Here is a 19,626-nt window from a genome sequence, read left to right on the forward strand (position 1 = left end):
AGAAAATATAAAGACATAAGAGTTTGTGAAAAAACTCAAGAAGTGGAGTACAGAAAAGAATATCGGATGAAAATGAAAAAAGCCAAATCCGACAAAAGCACAAGTGGAAGAGCAAATGGATAGAAATATAAAAAAGGGGACAAATTTGTTTTCAGGTATATTAGTGAAAGGAGGTATGAACCACTGTGTGGCGAGTAATGAGGAAAAAGCAAATGTGCTAAATAAATACAGTACTTAAATGTTCACAGAAAAAAATCCTGGAGAAGGACCACGATTGGCTAGCAAAGTTACATCTTAGAATGGCTTGGATATCGCACCATCCATGAATAAAAGTTTATATGAACAACTTGAAAAATTGAAGGTGGACAAAGATATGGGACTGTACAGGATCCATCCCAGGATATTGAGGGAGCTCCAAGAAGTTCTGGCGGGTCCTTTTAAAAGACTTGTTCAGTCCTTAGAGACGAGAGATGTTCCGCAGGACTGGAGAAGAGCGAATGTGGTTCCTCTTCACAAAAGTGGTTGCAGAGATGAAGCATAAAACTACAGACTGGTAAGCCTCAGTGGTGTACCAAGGGATGTGGGTGGGGGGGAGGTCCACCCCAGGTGCACGCCCCAAGGGGGTGCACAGCTGGACACCCATCGGGGAATAGGCTGCCACCGGGGAAAGGCTTCCACTTCTGCCATTGGGAACAAGCCGGCCGAGTTCTCCCTTCTTCCCTGTGAGGCCGACCAACTCTCGCCACCCAACGTCAATTCTGATGTCGGAGAGGACGTTCTGGGCCAGCTAATCGCTGCCTTGTTGGCCTGGAACATCCTCTCCAATGTTAGAATTGACGTCGGGCGGCGAGAGTTGGTCAGCCCCGTAGGGAAGAGTAGCAGGGCGAACTCTGCGCCGGCCTGTTCCTGATGGCGGGCAGTGGCACCCTATTCCCCAGCGGCAGTGGCAGCATTTTCCCAATGGCGGTGGCATGGGGGAGGGGGGGAGGGACAGGGATCCAGAAAGAAAGGGGGCAGGGTGAAACGGAAAAGAAAAAAAATGGGGCACGGAGAGAGAGAGAGAGAAAGACAGACATACAGAAAGAAAGGGGGCATGGAGAGAGAAAGAAAGAAGGGGACAGGGTGAAAGAAAGAAATGGGGGAACGGAGAGAGAGAGAGAGACATACAGAAAGAAAGGGGGCATGGAGAGAGAAAGAAAGAAGGGGGCAGGGTGAAATAAAGGAAAAGTTTGGAGAGGGAATGAGGTCTGAAAGAAGGGAAGAAATATTGGATGCACAGTCAGAAGAATAAAGTGCAACCAGAGACTGATGAAATTACCAAACAAAGGTAGGAAAAATGATTTTATTTTCAATTTAGTGATCAAAATGTGTCCGTTTTGAGAATTTATATATGCTGTCTATATTTTGCACTATGGCCCCCTTTTACTAAACCGCAATAGCAGTTTTTAGTGCAGGGATCTTATGAGCGTCAAGAGCAGCGTGGGGCATTCAGCGCAGCTCGCTGTGCTAAAAACCGCTATCGCGCTTTAGTAAAAACGGAGGGGGTATATTTGTCTATTTTTGTATAGTTGTTACTGAGGCGACATTGCATAAAGTCATGTGCCTTGACCTCTGAAAACCCGCGGAATATAAATGATAATTAACATTTTCTCTGCGTACAGTGTGCTTTGTATTTTTTTGGTTTTTTTAATTTTTTAATTTTATTTATTGATTTTCATTTAAGTACATAAATGTGCTTAACAGGAAATTATCAGAAATTAATACATCCAATTTACTAATGGATTTAGAAATTAAAGTTTAGCCAAAATGGCTGTAAAACAATATACCTTAATACATAGTCCTCAAATTAAAAAGAAAGGAGGCAAGAAAGAAATTCTTCCAGGAAAGAAAAACACCTTATCAATATTATTATAGGAAATTAGAGCATTAGCTTCGGCTTTAATTACAGACTTGAGTTACTTTATCATTCACTGGGGTGCAAAAGAAATCCCTTTCCCTTCTAAAAAGAAGTGCAGCTGATCAGGATCATAAAATATATACTTATTATTCTTATACAAAAGAAAACACTTGCATGGAAACCTTAACTGAAAAGAGGCACCCAATGAAATCACTTTATCACGATAACATAAAAATTCTTTTCTTCTTAATTGTGTCCATTTGGAAACATCAGGATATACAAATATTCTTTCTCCTAAATAGGTAACTTGTTTTAAATTATAATAAAGCCTCAAAATTGAGTCTTTATCCTGGTGAAAAACCAAAGAGGCTATTAATGTAGCCCGTTCTGTTAATTCAATGTCTGATGATTCCAAAATTGATGATATTTCTTTATCTGTAGTTACGTTTAACTAAAAGATTTTGAGAAGTGGAACGGAGGGATTTTGATGTTACATACGGGATTAAAAGACTGTTAATAAAATCAGGTTGGTTATTCATTCTGGTTGTAAATGTTAAAAGTAAAAGTTTATAATTAATTCTGTGTACGGCGGCGCCAAGGCTTCCATTGCTCGATGGGTCAAGGAAACCATTGCTTCTGCTTACTTGACGTCAGGTAAGCGTTTGCCGGACAGACTTCATGTAGAGAGTTGCGCGGGGACAGAAATCCCACCCGTCCCTGCCAAAGTCCCACCCGTCCCCGTGAGGAATCCCACCCGTCCCCACCCGTCCCCGTGAGGAATCCCTCCGTCCCCACCCGTCCCCGTGAGGAATCCCTCCGTCCCCGCGAGGAATCCCCTCCGTCCCCACCCGTCCCCGCCCGTCCATATAAACTTCAGAAATAGTTATTTCATTTAATTATGCTACTGAATTAAAGGCTCTGGTAGAAACCCATTTACAAATAAGCAAAAAGACTTTAGTAATTTGAAAATATTAATTGGGAAGAATACATACTTTGCAAATGGGTTTCTACCAGAGCCTCTAATGTTTATAAATTTTTATCAACACAACTAATATACTACTTTATCCTGAAGCAAAATAAAAAAAAAGAAATATAATTCTTTTCCTACCTTTGTTGCCTGGTTTCTGCTTTCCTCATGTTCTCATTCAATTCCTTCCATCCACTGTCTCTCTTCCTTCTGCATCTTCCATTTGCTCTGTTACTGTGCCTCTCCCTTTCTTCCCCCTTCCAAATTGGTCTGGCACCCATCTTCTTCTCTCCGTTCCCCCCATAGTCTGGCATCTGTCTTCTTCCCTGCCAGCGTCTTCTCCCTACTCTCTCTTCCCCATTTCCTTTCAGCGTCCTTCTCCCCCCATCTTCCCCATGTCCTGTCAGCGTCCTTCTCCCCCCTCTGTCTTCCACATGTGCTTTCAGTGTCCTTCTCCCCCCTCTGCTTCCTTCCCCATGTCCTTTCAGCGTCCTCCCTCTCTGTCTTCCCCATGGCCTTTCAGCGTCCTTCTCCACCCCTTTGTCTTCCCCATGTGCTTTCAGCATCCTTCTCCCCCCCTCTGTCTTCCACAAGTGCTTTCAGAGTCCTTCCCCCCCCCCGCCCTTCCCATGGCCTTTCAGCGTCCTTCTCCACCCCTTTGTATTCCCCATGTGCTTTCAGCGTCCTTCTCCCTCCTCTGTCTTCAAGTGCTTTCAGAGTCCTTCCCCCCCTCCTCCCGTCTTCCCCATGGCCTTTCAGGGTCCTTCTCCCCACTCCTTCTCTACCGCCCCGGGTGCAGCACAGCCGGCCAGGTCCCCTTACTTTTGTGGCACTTCCCCGACCGACTGACAACAGCCCCGGTCCGACAAACCTCCCTGCCCTTAACTGCGAATCTAAATTACCTTATTACAGCTGCTGTAAGAAGATAATTTAGATTCGCGGCTACAGGGCAGGGAGGATTGTCGGACCGGGGCTGTTGTCGGTCGGTCGGGGAAGTGCCACAAAAGTAAGGGGACCTGGCCGGCTGTGCTGCAACCGGGGCGGGGTGTGGCAGGGCGGACCGCCCCCTCCCTTGGTAGCCACTCGAACCGCGAGGCTACTCTTCTCCCTACCTTCTCTGCTTGCAGCACAGAGCCAAACGGAAGTCTTCCCGACGTCAGCGCTGACGTCGGGAAGACTTCCGTTCGGCTCTGTGCTGCAAGCAGAGAAGGTAGGGAGAAGAGCCGCGCGACTGAGTACATCCAACCCCGCAGGAACCCCGCGAACCTAGGGGCGTCCCCACGGGATCCCCGTGACCCAAAGGGGGAACCCGCGGGATGCCCGCGGGTCCCGCGGGATTCCCGTCGTCCCCGTTCCCGTGCAGCTCTCTAACTTCATGCTCATTCCACTAGAGCGATGGCTACTTCTTGGGCAGAGTCCAGAGGTTTTTCTTTGGAGGAGATTTGTCGTGCGGCTACTTGGTCTTTTTGGAACACGTTTTCGAAGCATTACTGGTTGGATGTGGCGGTGTGTGCGGAATCGGCTTTTGGGGCTTCGGTTATTGCGGAGGCGGCGTTCGCTTCCCACCCAGATTGAGGATTGCTTTGCTACATCCCACTAGTCTCTGGATTCATCTGCTGCTGTTGATAAGGAAGGAAAAATGATGTTCTTACCTGTTAATTTTCTTTCCTTTAGACGCAGCAGATGAATCCGGAGCCCTACCCTTTCTGCCTATTTGCTCGCTGTGTGTGTAATTTGCGGGTTTCAGCAGTTTGTTTGAGTTGGTAGTTGTGTTCTCTGTTCTATTTGCATTTTGTGTTGGGAAAGAAGTTTTTTATTGATGGACACTGTTCCTGGTTCCGGATGCTTGGGCAAGGAGCAATACTGGATACAGGGAGCGTGTTATTCATGTTATTCAGTTCTATATCTCCACCTGCTGGTAGATGTGTATTATCCCACTAGTCTCTGGATTCATCTGCTGCGTCTAAAGGAAAGAAAATTAACAGGTAAGAACATAATTTTTCCTTCTTATATCTCATTATTTGTTTTATTTTTATTTGTTAATTTGTAAAGTGGTGATTATTATGTATTAGTTCTTTCAAATTTATATCTACTGTCTTTATATTTTGCCCAGTATTAAAGGACATGTATTACTGTTTTTGTGGTGTTGTAGTGTTGCATTATATGCAGAGTCTGGTTTCTTGGCGGTTCAGTTTAACTTTTGTCTACATATTTCTATTTTTAGTTTGTGATTATTCCATATTGGGTGAGGGTGTATCTGTCTGTGTATATGAAAGGGACATGGCTTTCTGATAGCATCAACTGTACAGGATCAATTGACTGTGCAGGATCTGGTTTGTTTAGTTTTACAATGTATGTGCTGGTGTTCTAGTTCTCACTGCAATGTTTAAGATGCTGCCTTTTCCTAGGTACACTCTTGTTGTGCGATATGTGGATTGTTACTAAAAATCATATTTTTCATATAGATTTGGGGGGGGGGTCAAAAAATGATGGGCCCCGGGTGTCACATATGCTAGGTACGCCATTGGTAAGCCTAGCTTCTGTTGTTGGAAAAATAACGGAAATGTTGTTGAAGGAAAGTGTTGAGGCTAAAAGAACCTATTCTTCAACATGTGAGCAGGAACAGCCAACAGGGATGGGAATCTTTTTATAGTTTCCAAAGTTTCCAAACCTAGTAATTATCAAAAGTATTAAAAAGGAGAAAACACAAAGGAAGCACAAAGGTTGAAATCAAAATTGTTTTTATTAAGTAAAGGAAAAAGCATTTATTCTGAAGATCGCTTTCTCTGTCCCACACTCACCACCCCCCTTCAGCATAAGAAATCAGCCACTTGTATATCTTTTATACTGACTTAATTGCATATGAATTTTTCTGTGCTTACGTTTACATATTTGTAGGTCGACAAATGTAAATCCTAAAATCTATTTCTAATGTTAGCTGTAACATGGATTGTCCTTGGTTAAAGGTTCAGCTTCTTTCATTCTCTTGACCTTGTTTGCTGTGATATTACACAGTAGACACTGAATCGAACAACTGGAGGGTTAAAAAGAGCTTGGAAGAACAGATTGCAGCTAGAATGGCGCCAGAAAACTGTGATTTGTATTCAAAAGTCACGCTGTTTTCTGGCGCCATTCTAGCTGCAATCTGTTCTTCCAAGCTCTTTTTAACCCTTCAGTTGTTCAATCCAGTGTCCCTGAGAGAAGGCATTTAGATATGCCGAAACTTGGATCTTTGATGGGACCGTGCTTTTAAAAGAATAAAGATTTTTGCTTGGTTGGAAGGATGTCTCCCTTGCCTTTTCTTCTGTACTATTGATACTATAATAAGGCAAGGCTTTCTCTGTTCACTTGTTTGGACTTTTTTGTTTGTGATTTACCATTACTTCCATGAAGTGAGTCTATAAACTGCAAACCTAATTTTTTTTGCCAAAATGTTAATCAATGTTTCATTTCAACTAGAACATTTTTACCCACTTTATTTTCAAAATCACATTCATATCCAGGCGAAGCAGCTTCCCATAACTTGGACTGTAGAAGAATCATACTGTATTTTTATCACACCAAGGACCACCTTGAGTGCTTCTGTGTCTTTCAATTCAGTTCACATTGTTGCTCCAGTTAGATAGCCAACTGATATTCTGTGGCCCACAAGCTGATAAGCCCTCTTCAAAGCACATTGGAGCTCACCAGCTTCAGATATGTACCCATGATGAACATTTGCAAGGCCATCCACATGGATATCAGTTCACACCTTCACAAAAGTATTACTGCATAGGCTTATCCTCCAGATTTGGTACTTTTGGGCTGGTACATGCTATTTGAATCTTTTGCTTTTCGCCTGCATGCTTCCTGCCTGTGGAACTTATCAGCGCAAGCAACCCTTGACTACCATAGTCATTCTGGCTGCTTTCTCTTTAGCAGTGCTGTATAGACAGTAGGTTATTGCAGACAGCATATTCTCACAGATGGATGATGTCATCCACAGAACCCGGTATGGACAGTGCAAAAGTATACTGTTACTTTAAACTTCTTTAGAAGTCTCAAAGACTGTTCATTCCGCACATGCGCAAGTATCTTCCCGCCCAATGTCGGCTCGCAGGACCTTAGGTTCTTAGTTTTTCGTAGAGCTAAGAAGACGTGTCATTGGAATTTCTCCAGTTGTGCTTTTTACCCCTTTTTTGTGCCTTTCTAGGGGGGTGGATCTTTTCTTTGGTAATCTTTTAATTTCTTGAATTTCTCTCAATTTTTTCATTGCATTTTTTTGACCTTTGGGCCTCTTTTAGCCGTGGCATTAACTCTTTCAGTCATTAAATTAATTGACCTTCAAAAGACAAATTGCTTCTTTCAATCTCTCAATCGGCGGTTTTTCTCTCGATATCGAAGCCTTCCAGCAACTTCAAGAGATGCTCTTGGTGCAACAGGGCCATATCAGTCACTGATCTGCACAAGTGGTGTCTTCAGTGCCTTGGTCCTAAGCATCAAGTAGACTCTTGTCATCGCTGTTCAAAAATGCTCTTTGAAGACTCATCGTCTATGACAGGAGAAATTTTTTGGATACCAAGATCCATTGCAGATGTCCACAACATCCAATGTCAAAGACTGCACCACAATTGCCACATCGTTTGGCACCAACTTCCTCAGTACTGATGCCGCCAATATCTAGTAAAGACTTATATGACTTCATCTCTTCACCACCTTGTTTAAACAGAAATCTGTTCACTCTGTATCGCCTACGTATGCTGAGTGGTTGAATTCCAGTCTTTGCTACTTAATCTACCTTGCACAACATTTTCTTATGATATAGTTGTTCTTCTCATTCATCTCTTCTTCCTTACCAGAACTACATCGTTTGGCATCAGCTTCCTCGGTTCTGGTGCCATCAACATCTAGTAATGAAGACGGGAAACTGACAGGGCTGATGGTCAGTCTAGAAGAGGTATACAGGCAGATTGATAGGCTAAAGAGCGATAAATCCCCAGGACTGGATGGCATCCATCCGAGGGTCATCAAGAAACTGAAAGGACTATAGCTGAACTGCTTCAACTAGTAGCCAACCTGTCGATCAAATTGGGAAAGATTCCGGAAGTCTGGAAGGTGGCGAATGTTACGCCGATCTTCAAAAAGGGTTCAAGGGGAGATCTGGAAAACTACAGACCGGTGAGTCTAACCTCGGTACCGGGAAAGATGGTAGAGGCGCTGATAAAGGACCACATCATTGATCACCTTGACGGACACGGTCTGATGAGGACCAGCCAGCACGGTTTCAGCAAAGGCAGATCTTGTCTGACGAACTTGTTGTACTTTTTCGAGGGAGTAAACAGGCAGATAGACAAGGGCGACCCGGTCGACATTGTATATCTGGATTCAGAAGACGTTCAACAAGGTTCCGTATGAACGACTACTTCAGAAAATTGCGAGTCATGGAATCGAGAGTGAAATACTCACGTGGATCAAAAACTGGCTGGAGCTCAGGAAACAGAGAGTGGGGGTAAATGGACAATACTCGGACTGGAAGAGTGACACCAGTGGGGTGCCGCAGGGCTCGGTGCTTGGACCCGTGCTCTTCAACATCTTTATAAACGATCTGGACATTGGTACGACGAGTGAGGTGATTAAATTTGCAGATGACATGAAGTTATTCAGAGTAGTGAAGACACAGGGGGATTGAGAAGATCTGTAACGTGACATAATCAAGCTTGAGAAATGGGCATCGACATGGCAAATGAGGTTCAACGTGGATAAGTGTAGTGATGCATGTCGGGCACAAAAATCTCATGCACAAATACAGGAGGCGGGCGGTACTTGGAGAGACCTCCCAGGAAAGAGACTTGGGAGTTCTGATCGATAAGTCAATGAAGCCGTCTATACAATGTGCAGCGGCAGCAAAAAGGGCGAACAGAATGCTAGGAATGATTAAGAAGGGGATCATGAACAGATCGGAGAGGGTTATCATGCCGCTGTACCGGGCCATGGTACGCCCTCACTTGGAATACTGTGTCCAGCACTGGTCGCTGTACATGAAGGACACGATACTACTCGAAAGGGTCCAGAGAAGAGCAACTAAAATGGTTAAGGGGCTGGAGGAATTGCCGTACAGTGAGAGATTGGAGAAACTGGGCCTCTTCTCCCTTGAAAAGAGGAGAGAGACTGAGAGGGGACTTGATTGAAACGTTCAAAATACTGAAGGGAATAGACTTAGTAGAGAAAGACAAGACTGTTCACCCTTTCCAAGGTAGGAAGAACGAGAGGGCACTCTCTAAAGTTGAAAGGGTATAGATTCCGTACAAACGTAAGGAAATTCTTCTTCATGCAGAGTGGTGGAAAGCTGGAATGCTCTTCTGGAGTCTGTTATAGGGGAAAACACCCTCCAGGGTTTCAAGACAAAGTTGGACAAGTTCCTGTTAAACTGGAACGTACACAGGTGAGGCTAGACTCATTTAGAGCACTGGTCTTTGACCTGAGGGCCGCCGCATGAGTGGACTGCTGGGCATGATGGATCACTGGTCTGACACAGCAGCGGAATTTCTTATGTTCTTACCACTTCATCTCTTCACCACCTCATTTAAACAGAAGTCTGTTCACTCTGTATCACCTACATATGCTAAGTCAGTGAATTCCAGTATCTGCTACTTGATCTACCTTACATAACATTTTCTTATGATATAGTTCTTCTCACTAATCTCCTCTTCCTTACCAGAACTAGTCTTGAATTCTCATCTCAATCAGACTAAATTTTCCTCCTTTCTGGCACAATCTACCGGGGGGGAGTTCCGGCAGCAGGGATTAGGCATCCCTCCTGCCAGCAATCATTTAGGTGGGACGGGCAACCGCTAAACATATCGCGGTAGAGAGATCCTTTGCCGCTATAAGCTCAGTGGCCACGTCTGTTTACAACCCGATTCTCTAACCGGCGTCTGTAACATGGACGTTGGTTAGAGAATCAGGTTCACTTTAGGTGGGTTTAGGCGCGATTCTGTATAGGACGCCCGTCGGCTCCTGAGACCGGGCGTCCTATACAGAATCTGGGTCTTTATCACCACTACCTACTTTCACATCCCATTTTTGTCTGGAGACTAATTCCAAATGGGATAATCTGTTTGATCAAGCAATTCTACAAACTTTATCTATTTAGTTGCCAACTTCCCTCCATCCCATTTGTAGTGGCTAGGGAGTCCCATCCGTGAGAATATGCTGCCTGCTTGTCCTAGGATAAAGCACAGTTATTTACCTGTAACAGATGTTATCCAGGGACAGCAGGCAGATATTCTCACAACTCTCCCACCTCCCCTAGTTGGCTTCTTAGCTTTTATTTCTGAACTAATGGTCCTGCGAGCTGACATCAGGCGGGAAGGCACTCATGCATGAGTGGTGCAGACAGTCTCGAGACTTCTAAAGAAGTTAGTGACAGTACACTTTGCACTGTCTGTACCAGGCTTCATGGATGATGTCATCCATTTGTGAGAATATATGCCTGCTGTCCCTGGATAACACTTGTTATAGGTAAGTAACTGTGCTATAATGCAGATGTACCATCTTGCCCTCCATCCCCTCAAAAAATAAAATAAAGGAAAAAAGCCTTAAGGTAGCACATGGGGGTGGCATTTGGCAGTAGACTAGTGGCTGGAAGACATTGTTGTCGGATCCCTGCTTCTTTGTATGTTTAATTGATCACATATTGACATGAAGTAGTCATCAGTTGAAGTGCTTGTGCTAGTTATTCTACTAATCTGATTTGGTGAATCCAATAGATAATTGTGATGTATTATTTCTTTTATTTTCTTATAATTCTAGATTTCTGCCTTGCACCAATGGTAGTTGGCCCATGTCGTGCAGCAATTGAAAGATGGCACTATGATGCAGAGAACAAATCCTGCACAGTATTCATTTTTGGGGGCTGTAATGCAAATTTGAACAACCATGTAACCGAAGAAGTGTGTGTAAAGATGTGCAGTGACTTAAAAAGTAAGAGGCAGGGTTCATCATTGAAACATTCTGTTATGTGATTCTGTAAATAAGCAGGGAAAATTAGGCACAAAAGTCAATGATATCGTACAACAGCACCAGCACACATCCTCAATAGTTCTGGAAACATCTAGATAGCTTTGATGGGCAGATTTTGGATATTTGCTTAGAGCAGTAGAATGCCATTTTGATTTGGGGGAGGGGGCCAAACTAATTTTAACTTCGCCCAGTTCTCTTAATCCTGTTTCCCCTTTATGCTCTGCCCAAAAGTATGCTGTCCTTTATTTCTCTCTGGCTTCCTCTCCCAGAATTGGCCCGGCACCTTTTTATTTCCCCTCCCCTTCCACAATCTTCTCCCTCATCTCCCAGTTATCAACAGCAGTGTATCTCTCTTTTTTTATTTTTTCCTGGCCTCATGTTAGTAAAGAGGAGGTGGTGGCTACACTGAGGAAACCCAGGCAGCAACACTGAGGAAAGCCAGGCAACAGAAGTGTTTTTTTATTGGGTGTAAAATGTGCTTATATTCCTCTTTCTGTGCTTCTGCATAAGCTGACACAGACAGTGCACTGGTACATGTTACATTTGACACATCTATACACATTCAGGCATGGCTCTGGCCACTTTGTTGGGCAGACTAGACCATGTGGGTCTCTATTTGCTGTCATTTATTGTGTGTTAATCTGTATGTGTAAAACCTACTCCAGAATCCCTCCAGATGAGTCCAAATGGGTATGTTTACACACACTTACCAGCAGATAAAGACTGAGAACCACTAGCTTCGAATCAATGCTATAAGTATTCTATGCAGTCCACTACCATCGAGCATTTCTCAGCCATTAGTTGATAAGTCTCTGTTATCATATGTAGCCCAGGTATAATTTGGGTAGGACAGGTGTTTGATTTCAGAGTACCTCGAAAAAAGGAAGGAAGGAAATAAGACTTTAAGAACATAAGAACATAAGAAGTTGCCTCTACTGGGTCAGACCGAGGTCCATCTCGCCCAGCGGTCCGCTCCCGCGGCGGCCCATCAGGTCTGCGACCTGTGAAGTGGTTTCTGACCACTTCTATAACCTATCTCAAGTTCTATCTGTACCCCTCTATCCCTTTATCCTCCAGGAACCTATCCAAACCCTTCTTGAATCCCTGTACAGAGTTCTGGCCTATCACTTCCTCCGGAAGCGCGTTCCATGTGTCTACCACCCTCTGCGTAAAAAAGAATTTTCTAGCATTTGTTCTAAACCTGTCCCCTTTCAATTTCTCCGAGTGACCCCTAGTGCTTGTGGCTCCTCTCAGTTTGAAGAATCTGCCCTTATTTACTCTCTCTATGCCCTTAAGGATTTTGAAGGTTTCTATCATGTCCCCTCTAAGTCTCCTCTTCTCCAGGGAGAACAGCCCCAGCATTTTTAACCTGTCAGCGTATGGAAAATTTTCCATACCTTTTATCAGCTTAGTCGCCCTCCTCTGCACTCCCTCGAGTACCGCCATGTCCTTCTTGAGGTACGGCGACCAGTTTTGAACACAGTACTCCAGGTGCGGGCGCACCATTGCGCGATACAGCAGCATGATGACTTCCTTCGTCCGGGTTGTGATACCCTTTTTGATGATGCCCAGCATTCTGTTTGCTTTCTTTGAGGCTGTCGCACATTGCGCCGATGGTTTCAGTGATGAGTCGACCATCACCCCCAGGTCCCTTTCCAGGTTACTCACCCCTAGCAGTGTTCCCCCCATTTTGTAGTTGAACATCGGGTTCTTTTTCCCTACATGCATGACCTTGCATTTCTCTACGTTAAAACTCATTTGCCACTTTTTTGCCCAGTCTTCCAGTCTCGTTAGGTCCCTTTGTAGGTCTTCGCAGTCTTCCGTGTTTCTAACACTGCTGCAGAGTTTGGTGTCATCAGCAAATTTGATAACCTCACATTTTGTTCCCGTCTCCAGATCGTTAATAAATATATTGAATAGTAGAGGTCCCAGCACCGACCCCTGCAGAACTCCGCTCGTGACCCATTGCCAATCTGAGTATTGGCCTTTGACTCCAACCCTCTGTTTCCTGCCCGCTAGCCAGTGTTTGATCCATCGGTAGATATCCCCTTGCACCCCGTGGTTCCACAGTTTTTTAAGTAGCCGTTCGTGAGGTACCTTGTTGAAGGCTTTTTGGAAGTCAAGGTAAATGATGTCTATGGATTCACCCTTATCCATCTGACTGTTTATTCCCTCAAAGAAGTACAGCAAGTTCGTGAGGCATGACCTTCCCTTGCAGAAGCCATGCTGGCTCGCCTTCAGTTGTCCATTGTTTTCTATGTGTTCGCAGATTGTGTCCTTTACCATTGCTTCCATCATCTTTCCAGGAACCGAGGTCAAGCTCACAGGCCTGTAGTTTCCCGGGTCACCCCTTGATCCCTTCTTAAAGATGGGCGTGACATTTGCTATTTTCCAGTCCTCTGGGATCTCCCCAGTTTTTAGGGAGAGGTTACATATTTGGCGAAGTGTCTCTGCTATTTCGTTTCTCAGTTCTTTTAGTACCCTTGGGTGGATGCCGTCCGGGCCTGGTGATTTGTCGCTCTTTAGTCTGTCTATCTGTCTGAGGACATCCTCTTTGCTTACCTCTAGTTATACCAGCCTTTCGTCGTGTTCTCCGTTTATAATCACCTCGGGTTCTGGGATATTGGATGTGTCCTCTCTGGTGAAGACCGACGAGAAGAATTTGTTTAACCTTTCAGCTATCTCTTTTTCCTCCTTTATCGCTCCTTTCCTGTCTCCGTCGTCCAGTGGTCCCACTTCCTCTCTGGCTGGTTGTTTCCCTTTCACATACCTGAAGAAGGGTTTGAAGTTTCTTGCTTCTCCTGCCAGTCTTTCCTCATATTCTCTCTTTGCCTTCCTGACCTCTCTATGACATTCTTTCTGGTGTCTTTTGTGCTCTTCCTGGTTTTCCTTTGTTGGATCCTTTTTCCATTTCTTGAAGGATGATTTCTTGTCGCTTATCGCCTTTTTAACCGCAGATGTTATCCATGCTGGGTTTCTAGTTCGATTTTTTTTGCACCCTTTCCTAAACCTTGGGACGCACAGGTCTTGTGCCTCGAGCACTATGCCTTTAAGCAGTGTCCAGGCTTCCTTTACGGTCTTCACCTTCCCTGAGTTGCTGCTGAGCTTTTTTCCTACCATTTTCCTCATGTCCTTGTAGTTTCCCTTTCTGAAGTTGAGTGCTGTCGTTTTGGTTCTTTTCACCTTTGATGTTCCCATGTTTAATTTGTACTGGATCATGTTGTGATCACTGTTCCCTAATGGTGCTATTACCACCACTTCCTTTGCGGGTCCTTCTAGCCCGTTGAGGATTAGGTCTAGAGTGGCATCCCCTCGCGTTGGTTCTGTGACCAGCTGCTCCATGAAACAGTCCCTTATCGCCTCTAGGAATTTAGTTTCTCTCGTGCAGTTTGAGTGCCCAATGTCCCAGTCTATTCCCGGATAGTTGAAATCCCCCATAACTACCACCCTTCCACTTTTGCACACCTGCCTCAGTTCGGCCTCCAGTTCCAGGTCGTTTGCTTCTGACTGTCCTGGTGGGCGATAGTACAATCCCAATTTGATGTCAGCTCCTTCCCCTCCTGTTAACTTAACCCATAGTGACTCCAGACTGTCTGCCCTTATTGTTGTTTCTGTTCTGGATGAAGGAATGGAGTCCTTTATATACAGTGCTATTCTTCCCCCCTTTTTGTGTGCTCTGTCCTTCCTGTAGAGTTTATACCCTGGAAGGGCCACATCCCATTTGTTGTCCTCTGTCCACCATGTCTCTGTGATTCCTATTATGTCTATGTCCTTATTTCCGGCTATAACTTCTAGCTCCCCCATTTTAGTCCTTAGGCTCCTAGCATTTGTATATAGGCAATTTAAGTCCCAGTTTGTTACCTTTTCTTTTGGATCTACTCTTGATTTGTTGCTCCTGCTGGTCTCCTCACGTGTTGCCTCCTGTGGTGTGTCTATCCCGTCCTCTGCCCGCTTTTTTGTTCTTTGATAGCCCTCTGGGTCCTGCTGTTTCCTCCTGTTTCCTCCTTGTCTTGCTCTTTATTTCTAGTTGCCTCTCGGGTCCCTGTGCTGCATCTTTGGGTTTATGTCCATAAAGTGTCCATTTTGTCTCTAGTCCACTATCGCCATTTCCTGTTTCAGTATCCTTGCTTGATACTGTGGTCCGATGTGTCGAGGTCAGATCGACTATCGGCTTTCCGCTTGTTATCAGTTTAAAGTCATGTCTATGCAGGTCTGGATGTTACGTGCCAGCATCTTCGTCCCAGCCGTGTTCAAATGCAGTCCGTCTTTCCTGTAGAGCTTGTTTTTCCCCAGGAAGGTTGACCAGTTCCGTACAAAGAGGAAACCTTCCTCGTCACACCATCGCCTCAGCCATCCATTTGTTGCTTGCAGCTCGGTCTGCCTCTTCGCATCTGCTCTTGGTACTGGCAGGATCTCTGAAAAGGCTATCCTCCCTGTTCTCAGCTTCAGCTTCCTCCCCAGGATCTTAAACTGCTCGGTCAGTGTAGTCATGTTGAAATTCCTTCTGCTGACGTCATTTGTTCCGACGTGGATTATCACTGCTGTATCCTCTGTCTCAGTTCCCTCCATGATACTCTCGATTCTGTTGGAGATGTCCTTTGTCCTCGCCCCTGGGAGACATGTCACTAGGCGATCCGCTCTGCCTCCTGCTATGTGACTGTCCACCTCTCTCAGGATTGAATCTCCCACCACGATAGCAGATTTTCCTCTCCTCAGCTTCCTCCTGGGCCTCAGGTCTGTGTCGATGATTGGATCCTCCAATCCTTCCTTCTCCTGGTTGGTTCCTCCGCAAGGTTCCTCTCTCTTGGCTCCTGGTGGGTCCTGGTGGGTCCTGGCGGGTCCTGTCCTCCTTCCGTTTGTTCCCTTCTGAAGAGCGGGTGATCCTGTGTTTCTACCATCTTGCAGGCCTCCTCGATGAATCTTTCGAGCTCTCTGACCTGTTCGTGGATGTGGTTTTCTCTGGTGGTGTCCTCAGCTGGTTCAAAATCCCTTGGTTCCTCTATGGAGCGGAGTCCCTCTAGCTCCTGTACTTTGATCTGCAGTCTTCCGACCTCCTTTTTTAGGCTAGCCAGTTCCTGACATCGACTGCATATGTATGCCTGCCTCCCGGAAGGGAGGTAGTCATACATGTGACAATCAATACAGTATACTAGAAAGCTTCGCTGGCCTTCTGCTGCCTCCATTTTTCCTTCCCTGTGACTTGAAGTTGGTGCGCAGGAGTGTGCCCGAAGCTTCCCAGGCTCAAGCCTTTTCAGCTTGGTTAAATTCTCAAAAGGCAAGGATCCTGTGAAGGGCAGATTTAAGCCTTGTGGGATGCTATCCATACCAGCCAAGCTCTTCCTCCCCACTACTCTTGGCAGTTATCTCCCTCTGGGAGGCTCTTAAGCTTTGTCGGGGGCACATGTGTTTGTGTGCCTTGGCTTCACCTCCCTATTCCTGGAGAGGGGACACCTTGTGAGCCCAATGGAAGAACAGATGACATATAAAATAATTTAAAATTGTTTAGGCTATAAGTAAAGTAATGCAGATTTTATCATTTGGCTTAATCTCTGCTGTTGTATCAGAATGGGTGGGTTCTGCCTGATTTGGTGGGGGATGAGACTCCCAAAGTGCTATAGCAGAATACTCCTTATTACAGCTCCAGTTAAATTATGATGGCACAAGCAAAGCCCAGATGCTAGAGTGAGCTTCAGGTGTAATTTGCCACAGGTGTGATCTGCATTGCTGGACTGAGCGGGGGAGGACTTGGATGCTGAGATAAGGCCCCAGTATGGGTAATAAGGTGTATCAATTTGGTTATTTTAGATCAAAATCTCACAATGAATTCAAGTTTCTATATGTTGTGGGACTATTAGACCATATTTTGGATTACTGTAATATAATTTACGTAGCGAGTTATCGGAAAAATCTTTCAAGATTCTGCATCATACAAAACACGGCAGTCCAATTTAATTTTCAATCTGAAAAAATCAGATCATGTCACACCTTATTACCAAGTACTACATTGGTTATCAATTGAGGCCAGAGTCAGATTTAAGTTTGGTTGTATATGCTGTAATGTCTTACATAGTTTTGCACCTTATTATCTTGTGGATAATTTTTTATTCATTAATTCACAACATCCAAGATGTATCGTATATACTCGAATATAGGGTGAGATTTTTGGGCCAAAAAAATGGTGGTCTCATCCTATATTTGGGTTATCACCCGACCCCACTCCTGGACTTCATGCAGGCTTCTGGTAGGCCGGGACAGGAGGAATCACTCATCTCCTGTCCTGGCCACCTAACAATTTATTTCAACTCCCCCCTCCCCCCCCCCCCCCCCCCCCCCCACACATGTATGTACCTTTTTTTTTTTTTCAGATCCCTGGTGATCTTGCGGTGTATGGGGCAGGAGCGATATTTCTGTGTTCCTGCCCCATGCTGAGCCGCCAGTCTCGTGGCGCCCCACAGAACCGAGCTATTGTGCTCCCTGCTCTGCCCCGTGCTGCTCTCTGATTGGCTTCCGCCCCATAGACCGCTGGACCACCAGGGATTATGATCTGAAAAAAAGATACGCGGGGGTGGGAAGGGAGTTAAAAAAAAATTGTTAGGTGGCTGGGACAGGAGATGTGAGGGATTCCTCCTATCCTGGCCACATCTCCTGTCCCACTACTAGACTACCAGAGGGTGTACAGTATAGGAAGGTAGAACAGGGTGCAGAGCCTGGCAGGGAGTGAGGGGGGCTGGGTGCAGAGTCTGGTAGGGAATGAGGGGGCTGCCTGCATAGCCTGGTAGGGCAGAGAAGGAAGGGAGCTAGGTGCAGAGCCTGGTAGGGAAGGGGGCTGGGTGCAGAGCCTGGCAGGGAGGGTGGCTGAGTGCAGACCTTGGCAGGGGAGGGTGTGAGGGAGAGGACACTGAGTGCAGATCTGGCAGGGCATGACACTTGAATATTAAGCTCCTGACTTATATTCGAGTCAACTTCGATTGAAGAAAACAAGAAATTTGTTCAAAAAAATAACTATCAGATAACCAGAGAACAAATTAATATCAAGTCGTATTGGATTACCAGACCTCAAACACCCAAGGCATTACTTGAATGGTTTTTCATGCCCTTACTGGGGTAATAAATTCATCATTGGTCCTGGTAAAGTGGCATGTGCTCTAAATCTCTTTTATCATTTTAATCTTTCATTCAATAAATATACGGTGCTAAGAAAAGGAAGGCATTTATCTTTTGTGCCCGACGGTTGCCCAACCGTTTCACACTCAGTTTCGTCATGGGCTATGCCTCCTTCTATTCATGCAACCAAAAAGTTTTGGAGAAAATTTAGTTTAACAAAAATGACCAGCTCTCTCTTCTTCTTCGAAGGAATTAACAAATAGATGGACAAAGGAGACCCCATAGACATCATATATCTAGATTTCCAAAAAGCCTTTGACAAGGTGCCCCATGAACGCCTACTCCGGAAACTGAAGAATCATGGGGTGGAAGGAGACGTACATAGATGGATCAGAAACTGGTTGGCGGGTAGGAAACAGAGGGTAGGAGTGAAGGACTGGAGGAGGGTCACGAATGGGATCCCGCAGGGCTCGGTGTTTGGGCCCTGCTATTTAATATATTCATAAATGATCTAGAAACAGGGACGAAGTGTGAGATAATAAAATTTGCGGACGACACCAAACTATTTAGTGGAGCTCGGACTAAAGAGGACTGTGAAGAATTGCAAAGGGACTTGAACAAACTAAGGGAATGGGCGACGAGATGGCAGATGAAGTTCAATGTTGAGAAATATAAAGTATTACATGTGGGAAACAGAAACCCAAGGTACAACTATATGATGGGAGGAATATTATTGAATGAGAGTACCCAAGAAAGGGACTTAGGGGTAATGGTGGACATGACAATGAAGCCGACGGCACAGTGCGCAGCAGCCGCTAAGAAGGCAAACAGAATGCTAGGCATAATCAAAAAGGGTATCCTGCCGTTGTATCGGGCGATGGTTCGTCCGCATCTGGAGTACTGCGTCCAATATTGGTCGCCATACCTTAAGAAGGATATGGCGATACTCGAGAGGGTTCAGAGAAGAGCGACACGTCTGATAAAAGGTTTGGAAAACCTTTCATACGCTGAGAGATTGGGAAAACTGGGACTCTTTTCCCTGGAGAAGAGGAGACTTAGAGGGGATATGATAGAGACTTACAAGATCATGAAGGGCATAGAGAGAGTAGAGAGGGACAGATTCTTCAAACTTTCGAAAAATAAAAGAACAAGAGGGCATTCAGAAAATTTGAAAGGGGACAGATTCAAAACGAATGCTAGGAAGTTCTTCTTTACCCAACGTGTGGTGGACACCTGGAATGCGCTTCCAGAGGGCATAATAGGGCAGAGTACGGTACTGGGGTTCAAGAAAGGATTGGACAGTTTCCTGCTGGAAAAGGGAATAGAGGGGTATAGATAGAGGATTACTGCACAGGTCCTGGACCTGTTGGGCTGCCGCATGAGCGGACTGCTGGGCACGATGGACCTCGGGTCTGACCAGCAGAGGCATTGCTTATGTTCTTATGTTCTGTTTTTATATTTCTCTTTCCCCTTGATGCTGAACAATGAAATGGAGAAAAAAAAAGAGAGATGCTGCATCTCTCTGCCTTCCATCCACAGGCCTAACATTTCTCCCTCCCACCCTGCCATCCCTAGATCCAACTTCTCTCCCTTTCTCTTCCAAACTGCCCCATCCCATCTCTCCCCCTGCCTGCCTGCCTCCCTTCCCCAGGTCAAC

The 19,626-nt window shown here is 45.2% G+C and overlaps 1 protein-coding gene across 2 annotated transcripts in view; it reads left to right on the top strand.

The window, feature by feature from the left end:
* Positions 1-19,626, top strand: part of SPINT2 (serine peptidase inhibitor, Kunitz type 2) — a 190,766-nt gene that overhangs the window by 49,112 nt on the left and 122,028 nt on the right. Inside the window, exon 2 of one of the 2 annotated variants that reach the window (XM_033955460.1) lies at positions 10,656-10,826. The exons of the other annotated variant lie outside the window; for it this stretch is intronic. Coding sequence (XP_033811351.1) covers positions 10,656-10,826 — 171 coding nt within the window. The remainder of the gene's footprint in view (positions 1-10,655; positions 10,827-19,626) is intronic. 2 annotated transcript variants of the gene reach the window in all.

The sequence above is a fragment of the Geotrypetes seraphini genome, chromosome 8 (assembly GCF_902459505.1).
Source record: "Geotrypetes seraphini chromosome 8, aGeoSer1.1, whole genome shotgun sequence".
Lineage (NCBI taxonomy): Eukaryota > Metazoa > Chordata > Amphibia > Gymnophiona > Dermophiidae > Geotrypetes > Geotrypetes seraphini.